Raw genomic sequence first — 22,556 nt, 5'->3', positions numbered from 1 at the left:
CAAATTCAACAGTCAAGAATGAACGCGAGGCGTCATAAAGCGAGGTCTGATCAGAAGACCAAATGGTGATGGGCAGTGCATCATCGTTGTTGTAGATTCAGCTACTCTACAATGTCCATGTAGCATGGGCTATGGCGAGCCCGTAATCGAGTTACTCCAGCAAGCTTCAGGGTTAGTGTAAACGGCTGCCCCAGCAAATACTATCAACTGATTCGTCTGAAGACGGAGTCTTTGTAGGTCTTTAGATGGTTTCCGTTTGTTCTACGACTTTTCAGCCTCTGTCCATGCACTTATATTGAAGGTTTCTCTGAAGCGATCTGTGTATGCTATCTTTGACAGTCTGGCGGGCAGTGAGTACATCTTTTTATTCCATCATTGTAGATGTTCAGTACAGAGACTGTCCTCGTTGCCTCGTTGTCTGGTTGTAGTTGGCCGGACCTGAGGAAGAGAGGAATATTAGGAATGGTAGGTTTAAAATATTTAATATTTCACACCCTTATTTTACCGTTACGTAAATCAAGTCATCGTTGGACAAAATGAACCTTCACTACCGCCCACAGAATGAGTCTAGGGTGCACAACTAGTCACATGATGTGTATGGGGTTCACTACCGCAATAAACATATGGACTAGAGACTCAAATGAACAAGAACTTCCATTAACAACTGGAATATTGAAAAAAAAAAAAAAAAAAAGACTATGGTAGCTAATAATAATGTGCAAGTAATTGAGAAAATGATAATTAACGGTTATCAATTTATGAAACTTACAAATTAAGTGCAAGGTTCATTCAATTTTGTAAAATTTAGTCTAGGTAATAACAAATTGGTGAATAAAACATCAAGTTATAATCTGTTTACGTTATACCCTTAATATCACGCGATACGTGATATAACTTTCAATTTTAATACCACAAATTCAAAGTAAATTCAAATGTGAAAAAACTTGTAACCCGACTATACAAATGTATCAAATATTTAACCGAATTTTTAAGGTTTAAACCAGACGTTAAGGGCTAGCCTCTCCCTTGATACAGGTGGGATAGAGGAGCGTTACAAGCCAATTTTGGGTCTGCTATGGTGCCGCATGCAGCATTATGCTCAGTTAACCAAACGTAAATCTGAAAATTTCAGTTTCCCCCATAAAGGGACGGGGCGCGCGCCGCGCTACAAGAGTGGAGGACGCAGCAAAGGGAAGGGGCAAAGGAAGGGGAGGGGGAGGGGGACGCAGCAAAGGGAAGGCGGGGGGGGGGGAGGGGGACGCAGCAAAGGGAAGGGAAGGGGGGGAGGGGGACGCAGCAAAGGGAAGGGAAGGGGGGGAGGGGGGACGCAGCAAGTGGGGGGGGGAGAGGGGGGACGCAGCAAGTGGGGGGGGAGGGGGGACGCAGCAAGTGGGGGGGGGGGAGGGGGGACGCAGCAAGTGGGGGGGGGGAGGGGGGACGCAGCAAGTGGGGGGGGGGGAGGGGGGACGCAGCAAGTGGGGGGGGGGAGGGGGGACGCAGCAAGTGGGGGGGGGGGAGGGGGGACGCAGCAAGTGGGGGGGGGGGAGGGGGGACGCAGCAAGTGGGGGGGGGGGAGGGGGGATCCTCACCACACAGGCCACCTTCGAGAGACGAAGCTGAAACTGTATACCAAATGTGAGGTAAAACAACACTGAAGTGCTTTTTGTCTCATCCTTCCTTATATATCCAGCAGCCAACCAAACCCGGCCGCTGATTGGCTGACATTCACCCTAAACCTCACCCCCCATTGGTTAACATTTAGCGAGTCTGAAGTGTCAATTAACAATGGTCAACAGCCACTTCTTCACTTCCCCCAAATACGAACGAGTCTCTACTGAACCAATAATGTATATAATGTTGTTTAGCGAACGTATCATTATTACTAACTATTTTAGTAATGAGTTCATTCATCTGTCAACAGCTATCATCTTCGCTGACGACTTCACTACAATCTTAATTATTATGCCTTAAAAATCATCCAAAATGCTAAAATAAGGAGCCATAGGTGGTAGCTATGTCTACCATAGGTGAACTATATATCTTAATTAATCATTTTAAAAATAATAATTATTATTATTCATTATTTAACTTTGCCTCAAGTCAACTAGATTTTCTTTCTTTAGATTTCAACTAGTAATTTTTATCCATCCTCTGTGCTCAGCCCCACAAGGTCTCCGTGCCGTCCTCTGTGCTCTGTGTTCCACAAGGTCGAATTACTAATCATTCCCAGGATGCACGAACTGTATAATAAATTGATTGCTTTGGTAATTATCAATTAATATTTTCCACATATGGTACCGAATACCCATCGGCAGTTTGAGGGTGGGGTACAGAGTACATGTTTGGGTACAGAGTACATGAGTAATGAGTAGAGTACCCAACGTTGTCCTGGTCCACCTGTCTCCCATTCATCCATACATCTAAGCCTTAGTACCCTTCCCCTCCCTTCATCCTCCCAACTAACCCAAACCCCCTCGTCCTCCCCCCACTTGCTTATCTCCTCCCTATACCTTGGCCTCCACACCCTCTCCTCCTCCCTATCCCCTCGTCCTCCACACCCCCACATCCAATCCCCTATTCTCCTTCACACTCCCTTTACCCCCTTTCTTCCACACCTCCTCGTCCCCACCCCTTCACCCTCCCATCCTCTTCCTCGTCGTGGCCCCCTCCCTCCCATTTCATCATTTACAATATTAGGGAGCAATAAAATTACTGTATTATTTAGGGAAATAATCAGGCATCTCAACCAAAATTTCACACGTGACCAGAATTGAATCCGTGAGATCAGTTTTGGGTGGGGTGGGTAGGGTGTGTGTGTGTGTGTGGTACTAATACAGTACCTAATACAGTAAGTATGTTAAATCATTTAACTCGGGCTTTCTCCGACCAGTCTGTGTCTGTCCCATCCCCACTACAAATTTCGGTAAGGCATCTGGCCTCCAATTTTGATAAGTTCAAGTATGTTTATTGAGATAAGAAAGAAATACATCTCAAAGGGATAGAGTAGCTTAGGCTATTTCTACCCCCCATTTTCATAAGACAGACATTCTATCTTATAGTACAAATTATTCTTGATGCGAGTTTTAGGTAAAAATAGTCCCGAGTGTGTCAGCTGGCAGCCAGAGTTCTGACAGGTGATTCCGGCGGGTCGGGGTCTCCCGTTTAGGTCTGTGACCTGGTCTCCTTGTGACCAGGTTGGTCAATGAGAAATTTGTGTAACAGATTTAGTAAAGTCGAGATGGATTGGAGGGGTTGATGGGGGGGGGTGAGTGCTGGTTAGTATAATTAGGATGATTCAGAATGAGGAAAGGAGAGGGTCTTGTATGAATTTATCTGTGGGTCACCATCTCTGGAGGCCTTGATTAGGACAGGAAACCAGTGGCTTGTCAAAGGTTCACTCATTTTCCTGATGATTTTTTCTGTCTGGATTTTAAACTAAAGGAATGACTTAGCATTTACAGCTTCAGTGGTTAGGCAGTCCCATGGGTTTACAACCCAATGGATGAAAAGCATCCATTTTCTGTCTTACCTTATGGTTTGTTGAGCTTGAAGCTGTTGCCCCCTTGTATGTGTAAAATTTAACATTTTAAAATAGTGGTCTGAATTAATATCCTTCAACTTGTTCGGTATTTCAAAGGACTCAGCTATCATGTCTTGTTTACAAGGTTGGTAGGCTTGTGGCCTTCAAACATTCATGGTATGAGAGTTTACTTAGTTTTGGGATGATTTTTGTTGCTGTGTTGAACTTTCTCCGGAGCAGAAGAGCAGATATGTCATTTTGAAGGTGAGGTCTCCATATTAGGATACAGTAGTCAAGATAGGAGCACAATAGAGACTTGTTCAGTTTATTGATTTGAATCTTTTTTTTTTTTTTTTTTAGTGTGCTCAAGTTTGTTTTTTTGCTCTCGTGTCAACATCTTGAGTATAATACAAGTACAGTAGTCTAATTTAACCAGTGACTTCAATGGTATTACCTAGTAACTAATTATCATAAAAAGGAACCAAGCGAGGGAGACTATGTAGCACCAATGGTATTATACTGTATAGCCATACTACAGCTTAGCATCTTCTGAAAATTATTACTGTACTTTGTTCCAATAAAAATAATTATATTTTTCTTATCAACTGTTCTTGCCACATAACAATAATCTTTAATTTGTTCGTTCGCTTTAACTATTTTCTCTTTTGAATGGCTTCTTCCCCATTTTACTACCGAAGATTTTGTCTACAGGTCAATAATAGCCACTTCATTGGAAATAGTGAAATAGACAAAAGCTGAAAAGTTTTCCACAGAACAATCATGCATGACAAATCTGTTTACATATAAAGAGGAAGAAAAAGGGCCATCATTATCGTCATATTCCGCTTTATTACACTGTACAAAATTTTGTACACATATCTACAAGTGAGTGTGTGTATAAACAAAGGCACTTTTCTTTGGTAGCTTCTGTGAGGCCCCACTACACAACAAAACCACTAAATAACATACAGTATTGATATCCTCGTGAAAATGATGAACTGTGTTGCAACATAGAACACTTAGAAAGTGTTTCAATATGGCAGTTGGTATATATCTTGCATAAGTATAACTTAACCCTTTGGCTACATTTTTTTACTGTTGCTGTGTACTTTGCAGATGATGTTTTGTCCTCCTCAAATTATATACAGAACTGTATATATTTTTGACCTATTTTGAAAATTTGTAATATGAAAAACAATTATCTTTTCATACTTATCATGGCCCAACTAATTAATACTAAGCTGAAAATGTTTATAAACAATAAATATAATTCTATATAAAATTAAAAAATATATATATATAATGTATATACAGTACTGCATAAAGCTTAATAAGTCAAGTGTATTTAAAATACAATAAAAGTATTTTTTTTAAAAGATACAATATTTACATTCAGTTCAGCTCTGTAACCACTGGAGAGTAGCATTACGTATTAAGCAGCACACAAAGGCATTCTTATGAAGTTTGTCAACATTACTGAACATTTCGGTATAAAGACACATTTGGTAATCAAGAATGAGTCAAGTCAACTGTCATGATAACTGTACATTTTTTGTTGTTTTAAGTCAAGTGACATGATAGAACCTTTTTTTTTGTTTTTTTCCCAGCTTAAGTCAAGTAAAGCACTGTAGCAGCCAAAGGGTTAAAGAAAATATTAAATGCATGCCTGATTAATGCATAAGCTGATGCTTTAAATTTATATATCTGAGAGTAATTTGTTTATAAATGCTTTGAACTCTTGTGCAAATTTATATATAATTATTATATAACCTAATAGCCAGAGTACCTAACAAGCCCTATTTCATTAATATCTGGGTTTCCCAAAGCTTTTAACTTGTAGACTGATAGATACAACTATGTTTAATTTCAAATTATTTTTTTAAATGAACCAAAACTAACTTAGCAGCCTGACCTAATTATGTCTAATATTCATTTATTCTGCTTATTTAATTTAGAATTCAAGGTAATCAATTTAATTTTATTCGGGGCAGTCAAATTTCTGAAAGATATACAGAATCAATATGACTGTTAACCAAAAGGGCCTTTGCTAACTAGGACTAGTAATACAGTTCTGGCCATTAGATAATTTAAAAGCTGGTCAGATAACACATTGCATCAAATGGATTCCATTGACTTTTGTTTCTGTCTAAAATTCAAAGCCAGAATTGGCATGCACATATTATAGGCAAGACGGGAAAACCTACTGAAAGAGAAGTGTGTAGAGTTTGCTTCAAATTACCGAGGAAATTCCATAAATAAGGCATCAATTATACAATTTTAGAAATAATCAATCTAAAACCCGAGTGCTAAATCTCACATGTCAAGTGTTTGCGACGACCTCAAGACCACATTCCCAGCTATGGAAGTTTAGAACTGGCCCCGTGAAGTCCAATCAGTGTAACCACCTACACTATTTGTTCTATCTTTTGTACCAACTTATTTATTAAACAAAAAGTTACAGTACATCTACAATGGAGTTATATTGGTGGGAATATGTCAGGTACAGCATTAGGTGCCATTTGTATGATAAATAATATACCATAACCAAAATTGTTTACGACATTGTCATCTGACAAACATGTATCTTATTTTCATATACAGTATATGTTCCCCTCTCTGTACATTAAAAAAATGCAATATCACAGTAGAAAAATCAAACTACAAACTCTACTCTAATTCTGTTTAGTAGTGAGGCTTCACAGTTAGGAGGTGAGCATTCATCACTTCCTTTGTTTAAACGTTTGTATGTCCATGCGTGTGAATGTAAGTATGTGCATGTGTGTGTGTGTGTGTGTGTGTGTGTGTGTAATTCTGTATTAATGTAAAAGTTCACTACAGTTTAAATAAATTTAATCAAACTGTCAAAGCTTGATATTCAAATAAATTTAATCAAGCTATCAAAGCTTGATAATCTGTTTAAAATGAATGCTGTACATCATCTAATATTAACAAGTCTATACATTAATTAACTATATAGGAACACAAGTTGTGTATCATACAATGAGATCAAAATCAAATAGAAAATCAATATTTTGCATATATTCAAAATCACGATCTTTGATTGCCTAATATTCACAATATATATAAATGTGTATTTACACTTTATGACTGAAGCACCATTATGGAAATACAGGAGTCAATAAGCCTCTTTCTAGAATATGAAATGTACATCACTTGAGAATGACACGTCTAGATCCTGGCACAACACTGTGCTGCCTCAAACCAAAGTGGCAGAACGCTTATGCGTGACTGTAGCAGGGACTGCCTGGTGTAGAGGAGCTGCATCCCAAGCTCCTCCTACAGGATCTTCGGGTTCTCCTGGGGCAGGTGATCCCTTCATAACTTCCAAGGGTTTGCATGTAAGAGGTGTGAGCGGTTGATAAACCCCCTTCTGTTGAGGTGCAGGAGCCGAATGATGAGCTACCATATTTGGTGATGGAGGGAGCAGTTTGCTGTTGCTGACTAACATTTGTGCTCTAGGAGGCAGCACTGGAGAGAGAGGTGTATCTCCACCACTGCTTACGCTGCTGACTGATCCACTTGTTGTACCTGTGCTGCTGCCATTCATGCCTCCTAAATTGCTAGAGCTTTGACGTCTGTACTTTGTACTATACTTGTAGAAGTCTGACATTTCAAATGGCTTTGAAACTTCTCTTGAGGGCTGATAAGTTCCTGCAGAAATTATCATGTGATTACGAGGTGATTCATAAGGAACAGATGCTTGAGAGGTATCAGCTGAATCAGAGCGAGATTGGAAGACACTGCCTGTGCTGCTGCTGGTGCTACCTACACTACTACCACTGAGGTTTAAGTTAGACTGGCTAGCAGATACATTACCATTACTCTGACAGGAGTCATTCATCTCAATCATACTTGTACTCTTTTTGGTTCGACGTCCAGAAGCTGGAGAATCTAACGAAGTCTCATACCACTCTTTTCCCCTTTCCTTTTTCATCCTAGCTGCCTCTGCTAGAGAGATTAATGGTTCTTCAGCCATGGAACTCAAAGAGGAATTTATAGAATTACTATGACTGTTGGGTGGCTCTGACTTTGCACAAGTAGCTTTCAGTGGAGGCATATCACTATTAGATTTGCTGGCTCTAAGAGGTGGTAGATCGGAAATAGTTTGTCTCAGAGAAAAATCCCCTGCATTACTGTTCATTGAAGGATGAAGGGATGAAATATTTTCATGGTGCATTCCATTTGTTGGACGTAAAGGTTGCAACTCGGAAGACGTACGAAGTGGAGGTATATTTTCTTGGTTGTGATTTGGCTCTAATACAAAAGTAGTTTCCATATAACTTCTTCCACTGGCTGTTCTTACCAATCTGTGCACTGTGCTGCTCTGTGACCTCTGAATGGCACCATGATTTGACCCACGATGATGCTGAGCAGGTGGTGCAGGCAGGCCAGGACCACTCTTGCTACGATGTCGGTAATTTTGAGAGTTTCCCTGGGATCCTCCTTGATGTCTGTACTGAACTGGTCCATCCACTGTGTCTCCTCCCCCTCCTGATCTTTCACTGGATGCTGTGTCAAAACTACAATTGGCTGTGGTTGGGTGAGAGTCACAGGTGGTATCCATAACTTCTTGATGTTCTGAAGTGTGGAAGTGGTGATTGTGGTAATGTGGGTGGTGTGGATAGGATGCTGCATGGCTTGGATGTAAGAGTTGAGGTGAAACTGAGTGGTGGTGACTGTTGTATATGTTGTGTTGAGGAGAATGTTGGGGAATGTTTGGGGAGGGTAGAGAATCAAGGTGTTCCATGCTGCGTGACTCCAGCCTCCCACTGTTGGCGCGTCGACGGTCCAGACTGCCGTACCTGAGGAGTGGACCGTGTGTCATGCAAGGTCAAGTGTGCAATAGCTGAGCTATATACAGGTACATAAACTGCTATGAGGCATGACCTTAGTAGTCCAAAGCTGATATTTTCTCGTATAAGTAAGTGAACGCCAGAAAGATCCAGCGCTTGCTCATTTACTTATGAGGGAGATATCACCTGACAAACACTAAAGTATCCTGGCCCACAACATCTAATGATCTAATAACAACAATCATGCATTTTGAACATATTTTTCCTGTGGTATTTAACTAACAAAAGTAAAAATGGGAAACTACAACAAAAATATTTGCAATCTACTACATCATGAAGAAATCTTGTTCCGTGGTTATTAAGCATTTATGGTAAAGCATTAAATATGACGTGCAAGCTCATTTAGAATACATATATTAGCAAGTTTCATATTGTCAACCAAATTCTCTTTAAATTAACCCTTTCACTGCTAACCACAGATAAGATATTTTGTATTAGTTTTGCTAATACAGTCTATTTACAGTGCATTTTTTCCGGCCAAATCTGTATGTATGTTAGTAAAATTTTCATAAGCAGTATGTGGAAAGTAAGCCTTTGGAAAAAGTATATATTGTCAGCTGACAAGGTAGTAAATTTTAGGATAACATATATTATTATTATTGCTGATGCAGAAATGTTTTGCATCAACGATGTGATTTTTTTAAGGAATGATGCTTAACTTTTACATTAGCTAAATATAACTCATTTGGTAGCTATGCCCCTTTCCTTAAAATGTCTCTCAAATACTTTTATTGATTACACATAAGATATCTAACATGGGACAAGCCACAAAGTATAAAACTATGCACAGAATACATGAAAGTGACATAGATTTTGAATGGCCTTATAAACACGATAAAAGATTTAGTGAGAAATGAATAAGAAAACAAAAATTGACAGAAATTGCAAATGGTTTCTAATTACTGCATTTGTTGGGCACATTAAGGATTAACCAAGTAGAGTGAAGTGCCCAACTAACTGTTCCAAAACACAATTTTGAGGGATTAAAAAGTTAGGTAGAAATGGTTATTTTCAGTGCTTCTCTGTTAAATTCTCTTCTACAATAAGCTACTAAAATGCCTTGATTTTTTTTAGAAAATTTGAAAAACCTCTGCAATTTTTTGATAATCTAGAGCGAGGAAATGTCTTGATAACTCAGCCCTGAAAGGGTTATTATAGAGAATTTGCTTAATAATGATAAATTGTGCTTCAGTAACATAATGGTTGCTCAAGTATAGGACATGATTTCTTCTCATATATATACTACATATGTAATATATATATATATAATAACTTTATGTACCAAAACTTTATATAATCTTAATTCATCTTTTAAAATTTGAATTGAATAAAAATAAAGAATCGATTGTAATGAAACACCCTTTTTGAGTTAAAGCTCAGTAGCCTCTCAGCTTGCCACACCAGGACATATTAAACAATGCAGACGATGAGTCACAATGTGGCTGATGATGACCAAATATGATGTACCCCCACACCAGAAGATGGAGAAACGACGACGTTTCGGGGGTCCTGGACCATTATTAAGTCATCACATATGACTTGATAATGGTCCAGGACAGACCGAAACATTGTCGTTTCTGCATCTTCTGGTGTGTGGTTTGGTCAACATGTATTGAACAACATTGTAAACATCAGGCTCCTGGTGCGACGCACACCGGAGACAAGCACCATCTTCACTTGCCCCACTCAACATTGGTAGCAAAGGTGTGAAAATTAAAGGTTAACCCACTACCGAAGTCAACCACCACGATAGGAAACCTAAAAAAAATTAAATTTTTTGAAATATTTTCCTACATTTCCTATAGTTTTTCCAATATTTCCTATATTTTGCGGCAATATATTTTCCAAGTATCAAACAACTTTCTGAACGAGCTAATCTCAACAATGTTGACTAGCCCGCCAATGTACACAAAGGCGATAACATATCGTACGAGTCAAGGCAATCAAAATAAGCAAGGAAGAAATCCAAAACCTCATTGCCACAACAGAGATGAGAATAGGAGGCAAGCAAGGGACTATTGAAATGCCCATTACACCATGATACAACATCAGTACGAAGGCAACTGAAAGTGGGATATCATCATGATTGCCCCCCCCCCCACCACTCCCCTTCTTGCAATCAAAATCAGAGTCAAATTCCAAAAAGAAAAAAGTTGTGCAAAATACACACAAAGCCTCCTGCTGACCCTTCGAGAGGCAGAGCCACGGGTAAGAAACCACACCAGAGCCATGTCTTATGACCGAGTCGTGGAGCACTGCCCGGAGAGTTCAAGCTCAAAGGGAGTTTGTTCTAAGGAATGAATGAAAATCCTCAGAAAAGAGAACTGTGGTTGAAGCTGATTGTCACGAGGACATCAGGGAAAGAGATTTTGAAAACAAAACTCAGGAAGAAGGAAAGCAGATAGAAAAATAAAAAAACTGGCATCCATATCATGAAGCATTATGAGGATATTTGCTCCTACAATGGACTACTGTTCCACAATGAATCAGTTTACTAACCTGTTAAAGGAAGCAAGAAGTTTCAACCAAGAGTGCAGGTCCTCACAACACATCATCAGGTAAAAATGTGAAAGACCTGGCTCCCCTTCCCGACCATCAGCAAGCTCGAAGTATTGCCTGGTTGTGTTCAAGGATGCCAGCTTAGTAGGAATTAGCTAGTTCGGAGAGTTGTTAGGCGACTGGAGCTTTCCAAACATATTCTCGCATGAAAATTAAGTCTTTGACTTAATTTTCTCATTGGGTATCCTCGGTAGTGGATTGATCTTTAATCACCATGAACTTCCCAGGTGCAATGAAGGGGCAAATGAAGATGATGTTTATCCCCCCAGCAAGTGAATATGATGCTTGTCCATGCCGTGTTTAGTCTGTCATCAGGAGCCTGACGTTTCCACTGTTGTCGTATACATACCGGTGTGGTAAAACCGAGGGAAGCTACTGAGGGTGCCCACCCAGAAATAAAGGGACTAAATTATGATAATACAAATTAATAAAACAGAATGACAATGCCACAGGTATAAACTATATAAAAAAATATAAACTATATAAGTGAAGATGATGCTTGTCCATGCCGTGGAGAGGAGAAGAGAGGTTAGAGGCATTAAATATGCCAAAACTAGAAGATAGAAAAAAAAAGACACAAATGATCACTACGTAGAAAATAGTAACAGGAATCTGTAAAATTGAGTGACTATTTCATCAGATCAGCCCACTATATCATCAGATCAACGATGTATATATAATTATGTTATATATATATATATATATATATATATATATATATATATATATATATATATATATATATATATATATATATTATACTGTACATATATTATATATATACATATAGTATGTGTGTTGTACCTAGTAGCCAAAATGCAGCATTTGGCCTACTATGCAAGGCTAAGACCTACTCAATTTGCCTAATAAGCCAAGTTTTCTTGAATTTATATAATTTTCTAATTTTCTCTTATGAAATGTTAAAGTTATCCATTTCATTATATATGAGTTAATTATTTTTAATTTGAGTTAAAACTAATGTAGATATATGACCAAACCTAACCTAACCCAACCTCTCTTAACCCAACTTAAACTAACAATAATTTATGTTCCTATTATAATGTAATAATATAAATTCAAATCAACCAATTAGAAAACTTTTTTGAAAATAAAAAAAATCACTCGGCCTATTAGGCAAATTGGGCCGTGTATAGTAGGCCGAGAAGTGCGTTCTGGCTACTACGTACGACATTATATATATATAAATATAAATATAAATATACTGTACATATATAAAACAGAGCAGGGAATGGCTTCCAAGATCTAAAAGGTACAAAAGACAGTCATGCTACAAAAAGATACGGCAGTGTATCATCCGCACCTATCCTGGGAGTCAGTTCTTTGTCTGTAAGGTTGGTGATGGTTATGGTGTTGGGGTGTGTTGTTGATGAGGGTGGAAGTGTCCAGGTCATCCACACTATGACAAGCAAGGGAAGTGCGTTGTTGTGGGATGTTGTAGAGACCTCCAGGAGTCTCAATGATGTCAGGTTCAGGTACTGGATATGTCCCATTGGTGGTACGTGGGTGTGGGACCCGCCCTTCATCCGCCGGGACTGACTGCGATCGCGTGGAGAGGGTCGGATATTGTTGGCTTCGGTATTGACTTCTTGTGTAGACAGAGCTTGGGATGTAACCACTGTGAATTCAACAAGGACTTGATGTAAATACTTGTGTTAATAAAATGACACAAAAACACTCAAAATATAAATTTCACTTAACTGGTCTAAGTGATAAGAATGGCTTTCAAAATAGTGCAATGCACTATTTTTTACAATGCAATATAAAAAAAATAGTGCAATGGATAAGGTGTCCAGTTAATTTAGAACTCCACACTAGACAAGATTTGTGGTACCAATAAATGCAAACATGTTCAATAATCTTTTAGAGTTTTTCTCTGACCAAGAGAACCCAGACTTAACCAAAATACACCTATTTTCCCAAAACGCTGTCTTACATAGGCAAAGTTATTCCAATAAAAATTAGTAATTCATGTTATCAATACAATCTATTAACATCATATTTAATTTGGGGCGGGGAAAAGAGGCAATGATAACTAAGAAAGCAAACAACAATACGGTCTATTAGGTAACAAGAACCATGCATGCTCGGCCTACTGTAATGGGTAAAAGAATCAAAGGCACACATTAGCAGACAAACATCAACTTTATATGCAAGACTAACAAATATAAGAATGGCTTTTAAGAACCTGATTAAGGAACATGGAAATGCAGGTGGAAACTACATATGCAACTGAAGCAGAGACATTAAACTAAATTTTTTCACTGTTAGAATTGTGAACAAAGGGAATGCACAAAGAAGTGAGGCGATTATATTTTGCTGGTGGAGGCAAACTCCATACAGTTTTAAATGTAGATATGATAAAGCCCAATAGGTTTAAGAACCTGCACACCAGCAGACTGAGAGGTGGACCAAAGAGTCTAAAGCTCAAACCCTGCAAAAACAATTAGGTGAGAACACAGTGGAAGTTAGACCAACTTAGAGTATATCCCCCCCAAACACTTGGTAAGAAGGAAGACGAAAATACACAAATCCCAAAGATTTGTAACAAGGCAGCTATCAAGAGATAAAAGAATGAGGTATGAGGATAGGCTAAGTGAACTCAAACTAATGACACGAAGAAACAAGAATAATTTTTTAATTTTGTTTACTTATTTAAATGTACAAGAGTTCTTACATTCTTGCACAGCCACTACCACACATAGTGTTTCAGGCAAGTTCTTAATCCTAGTTTTCCCTGGAATATGACCTGCCGAATTGTTTAGCAACCAGGTACCCATTCACTGCTGGGTGAACAGAAGCTACAGTTAAGGATTGGCACCAATAAAATCCTCCCCGGCCAGGATACGAACCTAGGCCAAAACACTTGCAAAGTGCTGAGTGAGTGCTTTACCACTACACCACGGGGACTGCTATTAAGAGGTAATACAACCACAATGTGGAAGATACTATGGGGAATAGTCAATGATTCAATGATTATAAGGATAAAGAATGTGTTTTTGAGGTGAGGAACAACAGAACGAGGGGGCAAGAGTAGAAATTGGAACACAGATGGGCTAGAGAAATATAAGGAAAGACTCCTATACAGTGAAAGTGGTAAGCATGTGAAATTAGCATAATAAATGAAACAGCCACCATCCATAGCTTTGGGAGGTATAAATGCACCAGTTACCACAGCTATGAGGTGGGGCACTAGAGCCAAATCTTGCTTCCTGTAGTCAAAACTAGGAAAGCACACACACACACCCGCACAAGGGGACACAGGTGGAAAATGAGTACCCAAATGAGCTATAGACACACTAGAAAGAACTTTTTAGTGTCAGAGTAGTTATCAAATGGAATGCTTTAGGAAGTGATGTGGGTGGAGACAGACTCCATACACAGTTTCAAATGTAGATATGATAGAGCCCAATAGGCTCAGGAGCTTATGCAACAGTTTATGGATGGTTAGGAGGTGGGACCAGAGCTGAAACCCACAAGCACATCTAGACGAGTACACATATGCATGCACAAACCTGTGAGGTCTGTTGGGACTTGCTGATCTTGAGCATACAGATCCATTTGGCTGCTTATGAGGGCTTGTTGGTGCTGAATGAACTGCTCCAGAAGATATGCTGTGACCCCCTGGCGACAAGTCCCGTCTCGCTCTCGCTCTCACGGGTGTTGACGGAAGCAGGGGAGAACGCGGAGACACAGGAGGGTGGGACGACGGTGCGGGAGACAGACTTACGCCTTCCACATTTAGATGATCGTGGTGAGGATCCCGTAAGCATTCCCGTGGAGAGTCTTGACTGCTGCTAATTGTTGTATTGTTTGTGTTTGTGTTCTCCTCATAACTACCCACACCTGGAACAATAGCCACATTATATTACACACCAGGAATGACACTGCATATTACTCTATTTCAGTAATAATACTATTTTATTTTGAAGTGTAACTATTGGTTTTTAATCTGCAATATCTTAAACTCAGGTATTAGAGTTTTATGACAACAGTAATTTGTAATACAGTATAAATGACAGTTAAATACCAGAAGTGGACAATGCCTAATTTGTACAAATGTTAAGCTGCTTTAATAGTAAGAACTATTATTTTCAGTAAGTCAGTAAGTTTGTATCATTAATGATAAAAATTACAATGATAATGCTGATATTTAACATCATATTTATCCATTAGACCTTGAGACAATAAACAAAATATGGAAACTTTTTTTTTCATTTATTATGCACCCTATACCTATCTCAAGGGTGGTAGCAGAAAACATTAAAGAGGGACATAATGGGTTCAGGAACTGAATGCTATTAGCAATTTCAGTAGAGAATCTACACACGCTTACCCTCGCTGTCTGATACAGGTCGAGGCTTTTTCTTCTGCTTCGGCATACCACTTGCTGTGGCTGCCTGCTTGGATTTTGCAGCTTTCAATTTATGTTCCAGGTCTTTTAACCGCTGGGCAGATTGCTGGTATGTAATTTTTCGTTGCTTTCTCAACCCTTTCCTCGTTGATGTCTCGGTGGCCAATCTTAAAGCAGCACTGGTAATTTTACCTTGAATTTCATACTCTAATTCTAATGCTGCTACAGTTTCCTCCTGTGGAAAAGTTGGAATGTCCTGAATGCAAATACACATAATACCAGAAGTACTAATACCATATTAGTATAATAGAAATATAATACCATAATCCCATAATATTTTATGCAGGAAGACACTACTGCATAAAAACCTGCAGTAAATATGATTGTTTTACTGTATTTAAAACAACTTACTGAATTAATAAATTTCTCTATAATATACAGTATACTAAGTGCTTTCTGCAATACCATAAAAAAAAAGATCAAGTAAACCCCACAGATATTTATTTCTACACAACCCCACAGTAAACAAATTCCTTACCTGTTTGTTAATAATTTTATTAATAAGGTTTTCACTAAGTGTAAACGATGTACCAACTCTCTTGCGTACAGTTGGCGGTGGTTGACCTGGTGTTATTGGATATTCAGGAGGCAACGCCCCAGTTAACTCTCCTTCCCGCAAACATAATAACCTGAGTTCTTCCTCCTTTTCTCTTATCTTCTCTTGTAGTGCATCTCGGCGCTGCTTGAGGGCACTATGCATTTCCATCCTGGCTTGGTGGAGGCTCTCTGTACTGGCACTGTCTTCTAGTGAAAAATTATTCAAAATGTATGATCCACATTACATACAGAAATAATGATAAAATATAGTGTTCAGTAGGAGCTCGCTAATCCAATTTCTGGTACCCTGAACCTTTGTGTAACCAGAATAAAATTGAGTTCAAGTTCTTGATTATTAAATTTGAACAGAAATTTGGATTGCTAGGTTTTGTGGTTGGGTTATTGAACCACATGCAGCAAAGTGTAGGAACTCATAACAGAAATTACAGTACATTAGAAATTAATACATTGGAACAATGTATTAATAAAATAAAATAAAGTAATATAATACCTAATATTATAATAATTAATAATAGATTGTTAAAAACTACATGTACAGGGTGTATAGTGTATTTCTCTGCTAAAACAGCGGACTTTTTCCAACTGGCAGCCTGTGTATCGTGCCCCGAGCAGACCCAACTTGACCCCCTTAAATCTGCTCACCCGTGTTTTCCCCCCCTTGTCTGATTCTACATAGTGCCACGCTATTCCTGATAGATATTCTTTCCTATGTTTTTTCTTCAATATAAATATTAAAATTTTTTTGCTAAGACCATGTCTGGTAACAGCAGCAATCACTATGTAGGTGTTAAGAAGAAACAAAGTTATGGTACTGTATCAATTAAAGATAAGCTAAATGTGGTTGAACTTTGTGAAAATGGTTGTTCCATTGAGATAGATGATTCTGTCCTTCATCAATTTGGCAGATTGTCATTAAACTGTGCTAATTATGTGAAGATCCATCCCTAACCATGTAAATTTATCTTTATTGTACAGTATGTGGAAATATATATTACAGTATGTTGCTTGTGGTACAAAAAATCATGAATTAATTTTTTTTTTAATTTATCGTAAGATATGTGGCTAATTCAAATGTTCTGATGATTCGATTGGGGTCATTCCCATATGATTCAGATTACGTAGTGTAAACAGTATATAATAACGATGCACAAATTTACTCAAAACAGGACAAGATATCATATGCACCAGGTTATCTAATTTCAACAAAACTTGACTAAACTATGTCTTTACCTGCTAAAGAATTGTTGACCAGAGATGAATGTGACCCAGATCTAGAAAGATTTGACGATGAGGAGTGTGTAGAGAGAGAGACGCAACTGCGAGACAATTCCACAGCCAGTTCTGGTAGTTCTCGAACCCCAGTTGCCTCACTCTGTAAAAGCATTTATCATTATTATAATTAATGATCACATATATAGGAAATACATGGCCCTATAACATACATAACCTTTTAATATACATGCTTCTACAACACACACGACTGTACAACATACATGGCACTACAGCATACATGGCCCCACTACATATATGAATCTACAACATACATGCCACTACAACATATACTGCCCACAACAAAGTTACCACTGTAATCAGATACAGTACTCTGTATTTTTATCAATAAATACAATATTTTTATTATTACTGTATTATTATTATTAATTACAGTACAGAACTGTAGGAGTTTGGTAATTCCAATTCAGTTTCCGAAACTCCAAGTAATCTGAATGAATTCATGTCCAAGATTTTACCTTTCTCTACCTTTTAACTCAAATAGGAATTCAGGTTAAAAAGCTATACCGAACAAGAAACGCAAATAAATTCAAGCTTCAGTGCTTGCCTTTTCATATTTAATAGAAATGCGGGTTACTGTACTGCAATTTCTACCAAATGAGAAAGTCAAATAAAGTTCAAATGCTTGACTCAAATAAAAATTCAGATTTCTGCCGAACAAGAAACCTGAATAAGAAACCTTCTCGGTAAAAAAAAAGTCACACAATTTGAATAGGCTCCCAATGATTTGGATTACTGAGCGTATGCAGCACAGTACAATATTTATAACCTAGAAATAATATATACTAATAAATATTGCGCATACCCTGGAGGTTTTACGGTCGAGGTAGAACTGATGCTGTGCGATCGCCATGGACCAGATTGCCTTGCAGAGCGCCTGGGTCTCTGCGAACCAAACGTAAACACTAACGTTGCCAGGGCCAAATGTCCTTCTTGACACCGATACTCTGCAAGTCATAAATCATAAAGTTTAGAATACAAAACTTGATACGCTGCAAGGTATACAATAATTTTTTTTTTTTTTTGTTTGAGATATATACAAGAGTTGTTACATTCTTGTACAGCCACTAGTACGCGTAGCGTTTCGGGCAGGTCCCTGGAATACGATCCCCTGCCGCGAAGAATCGTTTTTTCATCCAAGTACACATTTTACTGTTGCGTTAAACAGAGGCTACAGTTAAGGAATTCACATAGTTTGGAACACAAGACTTAAAAAATCATTAGCAACATGGCAAAAGTAACCATTTACATGCAATACTGTACTGTATTTGTGAATAATGTAATAAAAAGTTGCCTTATGTTAATGTATCTGTTAATGTATTATAGTATTAAAAATATTATGGTACTGTACATCTAAAAATTTTAACATTTAATGATTTTACATTTGTGGCTGTTTACCAGTAGGAATATTCAAGAAAACTTAATCTAGCATATGAAGAATTCATGGAAAAGCATCAACTATTCAACAAAACAATAGAATTTTACTCTATAAATTAATATTGGATAATATTTCAGTATTTTACTGAATTGTATTGTAGATTTGCTTATATACATAGACATAATATACATATACAGTGGTGTACTGTATTTGGACAGATGACCACATACTTTCTGGAGACTACTTTTCCGGATACGCCAGTTATTTGTTTTGGGTTTATAAGAATACAATTAATGATAGCATGAGGCAAGCAGGCAGTCCAAATAAAAATGTGCAATAAATTGGATGGGCCTAGTTTGCCAAGTGACTGTACTGGGCGTCACCTACCCACGCAACGTCATAAACCCATGGCCCATTGTTTTGATTGTCATGAGGCATTGGAGCATATATTCCAATGATTTAGTTGAACATATCCACAAAACTTAGGAATATCCCTGCTCCACATTGGCTCCAAATACAGTCCTTTTATCAGTGAATGCTTCAACAAGCAAGAAAACTAAGAAAAAGTGGACAGTGGTGACATTCAAAAAGAACGTTGAACAAAATAAGGTGGAGAGTGGGATCTCGGTGTTATTTGCACTGACTATGAAGTGAGCAAGACCACATGTTCAGACATTAATAAGGCTATATCTATCATTTTTTACTATTTTTTAGAAGTGAAAATGATAGACATACAAAAGAGAAATGCAGCAAGTAGAGCTAAGGGGCAAAGTGTTGATAATGCAGTGTGGGGAGCTGAACCAGTACTTCAACATCCGAGGGTACCTCATCACCATCACTCTCCACTCAGTCAACTCAGCACCACCTCTACTATCATCCACCACCTCTACTATCCACCTCTACTATGTAAATGACTATGCACCATCAACAATAATCTTCAGCTTCATAGGCATATCAGAACTTCTCATTGGTGAGTACAAAGTACTATACAGTACTGTTGAATTTTTTTGTCTAGATTTTTACGATGAATAACCACGTATCCATATACAACAAGTTATTAATTTTGTCTTGGTTTCGAGGCGTCCGGAAGGCATGTTATCATCTGTATAATGATGGACTGCAAGCGACTGAAGTGAAAAATAAATGTAGGTTTTTACCTAATCTGCTAGTACTCAACTACAGTAATATAAAAAAATAAATAAATAAAAAATACTCACTGCGTGGTAGCTTCGGTGATGGCTGCTAGAAGGTCATCATGGTGATGGTCACGGGAGTCTTCAATTGCATCCTCGTACAGGTTAAACGAACTCAGGGTGTGCACCACTCTACTCGGACAAGACAACACCATGCATCACAACACCATGCCAACGTCACACAACTTACACACTAACTCACCAACTGATTGCAGGGCACTTGACTGTGTTCACAGTTAGCATAACAGCATTCAAGATTCAGTGAAAATTTACTGAGAGATATTTAAATCAAGGCTACAGCAGCTTTAAGTTGTAAAATGATGGTTGTAATAAAAATCCATCATTTCTACAACTGGGGTATTAATAGCTCAAGCTATGGTTATAATATTCAGATATGGGACTTAATACTAAGCATTATCTTGTGATACTAGCCTAAACTAAGGTGACTGCCATTTAAAAACAAATTATTATTCAACCCCATTTAAATGTCAGGTGCAACACTTTCCCCTGCATTAAGTTCTGCAAATGCATACACTAATAGATTCACTAAACATTTTATAAACATCAATTTTGTCTAAATATCTACCAAAGTACAGTGCTGTCCGACAATTCTAACAAATGAATGATAATACTTTACAGTACAGTATATGATTAACACTATCAAGTGAACGTGAAACATTACCACTAACAATATAAAGTACTGTACTCATGTTAACCTCTTTCATTACATCAGTACTCTCTCTCTCTACCTAGCAACGTATGCAGTAAAGGTGGGAGGGGGAACATTTTATATACCGTCATCTGTATGTAAACATCAGTTATTAAGAAAAACAAAAATTTCTACAGAGTTCCCTTTCCGAATTTCAATGCAATGCAAGCAGTGAATAAATAAGCTTAGGTTTGTTTGTCATTAAACAAGAGATGTTTGCAATAATGTATGGAGAGCTGAGGCAAACACTTATACATAGGAACAATTTAGTACAGTAACTTTTAAGTAGAGTAATTATAGGTATTTATAATCGTTAAAACTTAATGAAATTTTATTCATTAGTATACTTTAAAGTTTGTTAATACAATTTATCATTCCTTAGATTGGAAATATGCCAGTGGAAAGTGAAGGTGATAAAGAAGAAAGGTTTCTAAGGGTGAGGGAATTGTGGCAAACAAGGCTGATTTCCATTCATAAAAATTATAATACTGATGTTGAGGAAAATTGTAGGAAAAATATTTAGTTGGACTCCTACAATACAAATTTCTTTTAAGATTTTAAGGGGCACCAATTTTAATAGCTATAAATTTAAGTTCAAGCTGGACATATCACAAAGACAAATTAATACTTAATTACTTGGACAAATATTTGTGAATCTATAAATTCATGTGAATGGGAATTACGGCAAGGAAAGGGAGGGATTCAGCAGCAGACTGAAAAGCCGACTAAGACAGCCACAGCAGGTGTAACCCTGCTGAACATTCTCACACACTGCCAAGTAGCCAAGGCAGACAGGTCAAACTTTTCTCGGGATAGTCAGTGAGCCTTTCGTAGTTCAAAATTAGTAATGAATTGATACTAATTACCATTACAAGTATCAACTACATTCCTAAATTTCACTAAGTCATTCTTTTTAAAGCTGAACTGCACAAATGGCTCTCACCTCTTTGGATCATGAACTTCTATAGAAAATTTTCTTTCTCGAAAGTAGAGATTCTCCAGCTGTTTCCACAAAAAGACTCGTCGAGGTTTTCTCTTGTCAAGGAAATCGTACTGTGCAATCCCGTTATGACTGAGGCCAAGGTACCATGGAAGGTTGGATCGGTCTCGCACCTCGTAGTAATGGATGCCGTAGGTAGGAAGCCGCTCCACCAAGCTCATATACCTTAAACAAATAATTCCATGGATGTAGTTTATAGAAGTTATAAGCTGTTGACTGATTACAGTGTAAGAATACCGTATACACTAATTTTCTTGATGTATCAGGAAATTGTAAATGCTTACATCTATTAATGAAGATTTGTGTATTGATAAGAAAGAGTATTTTGGAAATAATCAATCTTTTAGACACAATGTACCATTTACTATTTTTATTTATAAATAATATTTCCCAATGAGATGGGGGGTTCATGTAGAAAAAAAACACATACACAAAATACTGTATTCATGAAATATTCAATAGCACACATTAAATCCGAGTATATATGGCTACTTATACATGGTTCTACATTTATGAGAAGAATATCATCTAGGATAGGTACAATTAGATGCTATAAAGTTTTGCTAATTGCATTGACTTCTAAATCCTAGTGAATAATTATGTAAAATGGGATGTTGCCCATCATAATCCAGGTTACAATGCCACCTGTACTTGAATAGATCATGAACTTAAGATCACCATCTCAGTTGCATTAAAATCTCAAATGTTTTCATTCACCTGGACTGTAGTAGACTCGAACCGTGGACCCCACGTGAGTGTGGCCTAAACTCTAACGACCGAGCTATTGCAAATGACAGTTATTTTTGCAATAGCTGACAAAATGACAGCAATAGCTGTCTTAATAAGTTAAGTTATTTCTCAAATGTTTATTGCCTTTAATTAAAAAGCCACACAGCCTTTCACATCTCACACATGTATGCACTCCACACATGCCTCACACAACTACTGTACACTACACACTTAACACCTTTGTGCACACACTCTTACACACCATACACACACACACACATGCCACACACCTGGTGTATGTGTGGGTGAGAGGC

At 37.8% G+C, this 22,556-nt stretch overlaps 1 protein-coding gene across 7 annotated transcripts in view; it reads right to left on the bottom strand.

Moving 5' to 3' along the window:
• Positions 1-4,349: 4,349 nt before the first annotated feature.
• LOC123771068 (FERM domain-containing protein 4B) overlaps positions 4,350-22,556 on the bottom strand; it is a 224,006-nt gene continuing 205,799 nt past the window's right edge. For 4 of the 7 annotated variants that reach the window (XM_069309581.1, XM_069309583.1, XM_045763371.2 and 1 more), the window contains 9 exons: positions 21,457-21,678; positions 19,829-19,936; positions 18,039-18,180; positions 17,174-17,315; positions 15,864-16,129; positions 15,308-15,560; positions 14,487-14,817; positions 12,275-12,589; positions 4,350-8,343 (listed from right to left, as the gene is read on the bottom strand). In XM_069309581.1, the coding sequence (XP_069165682.1) occupies positions 6,738-8,343; positions 12,275-12,589; positions 14,487-14,817; positions 15,308-15,560; positions 15,864-16,129; positions 17,174-17,315; positions 18,039-18,180; positions 19,829-19,936; positions 21,457-21,678 (3,385 nt within the window). In that variant the 3' untranslated portion in view covers positions 4,350-6,737. The remainder of the gene's footprint in view (positions 8,344-12,274; positions 12,590-14,486; positions 14,818-15,307; positions 15,561-15,863; positions 16,130-17,173; positions 17,316-18,038; positions 18,181-19,828; positions 19,937-21,456; positions 21,679-22,556) is intronic. The other 3 variants (XM_069309582.1, XM_069309585.1, XM_069309584.1) reach the window with 3 other exon arrangements.

Source organism: Procambarus clarkii, chromosome 65 (assembly GCF_040958095.1).
Source record: "Procambarus clarkii isolate CNS0578487 chromosome 65, FALCON_Pclarkii_2.0, whole genome shotgun sequence".
In the NCBI taxonomy this organism is placed as follows: Eukaryota; Metazoa; Arthropoda; class Malacostraca; order Decapoda; family Cambaridae; genus Procambarus; species Procambarus clarkii.
Note: the sequence above shows the minus strand (reverse complement) of the source record. Positions and strands in the feature narration are given on the sequence as shown.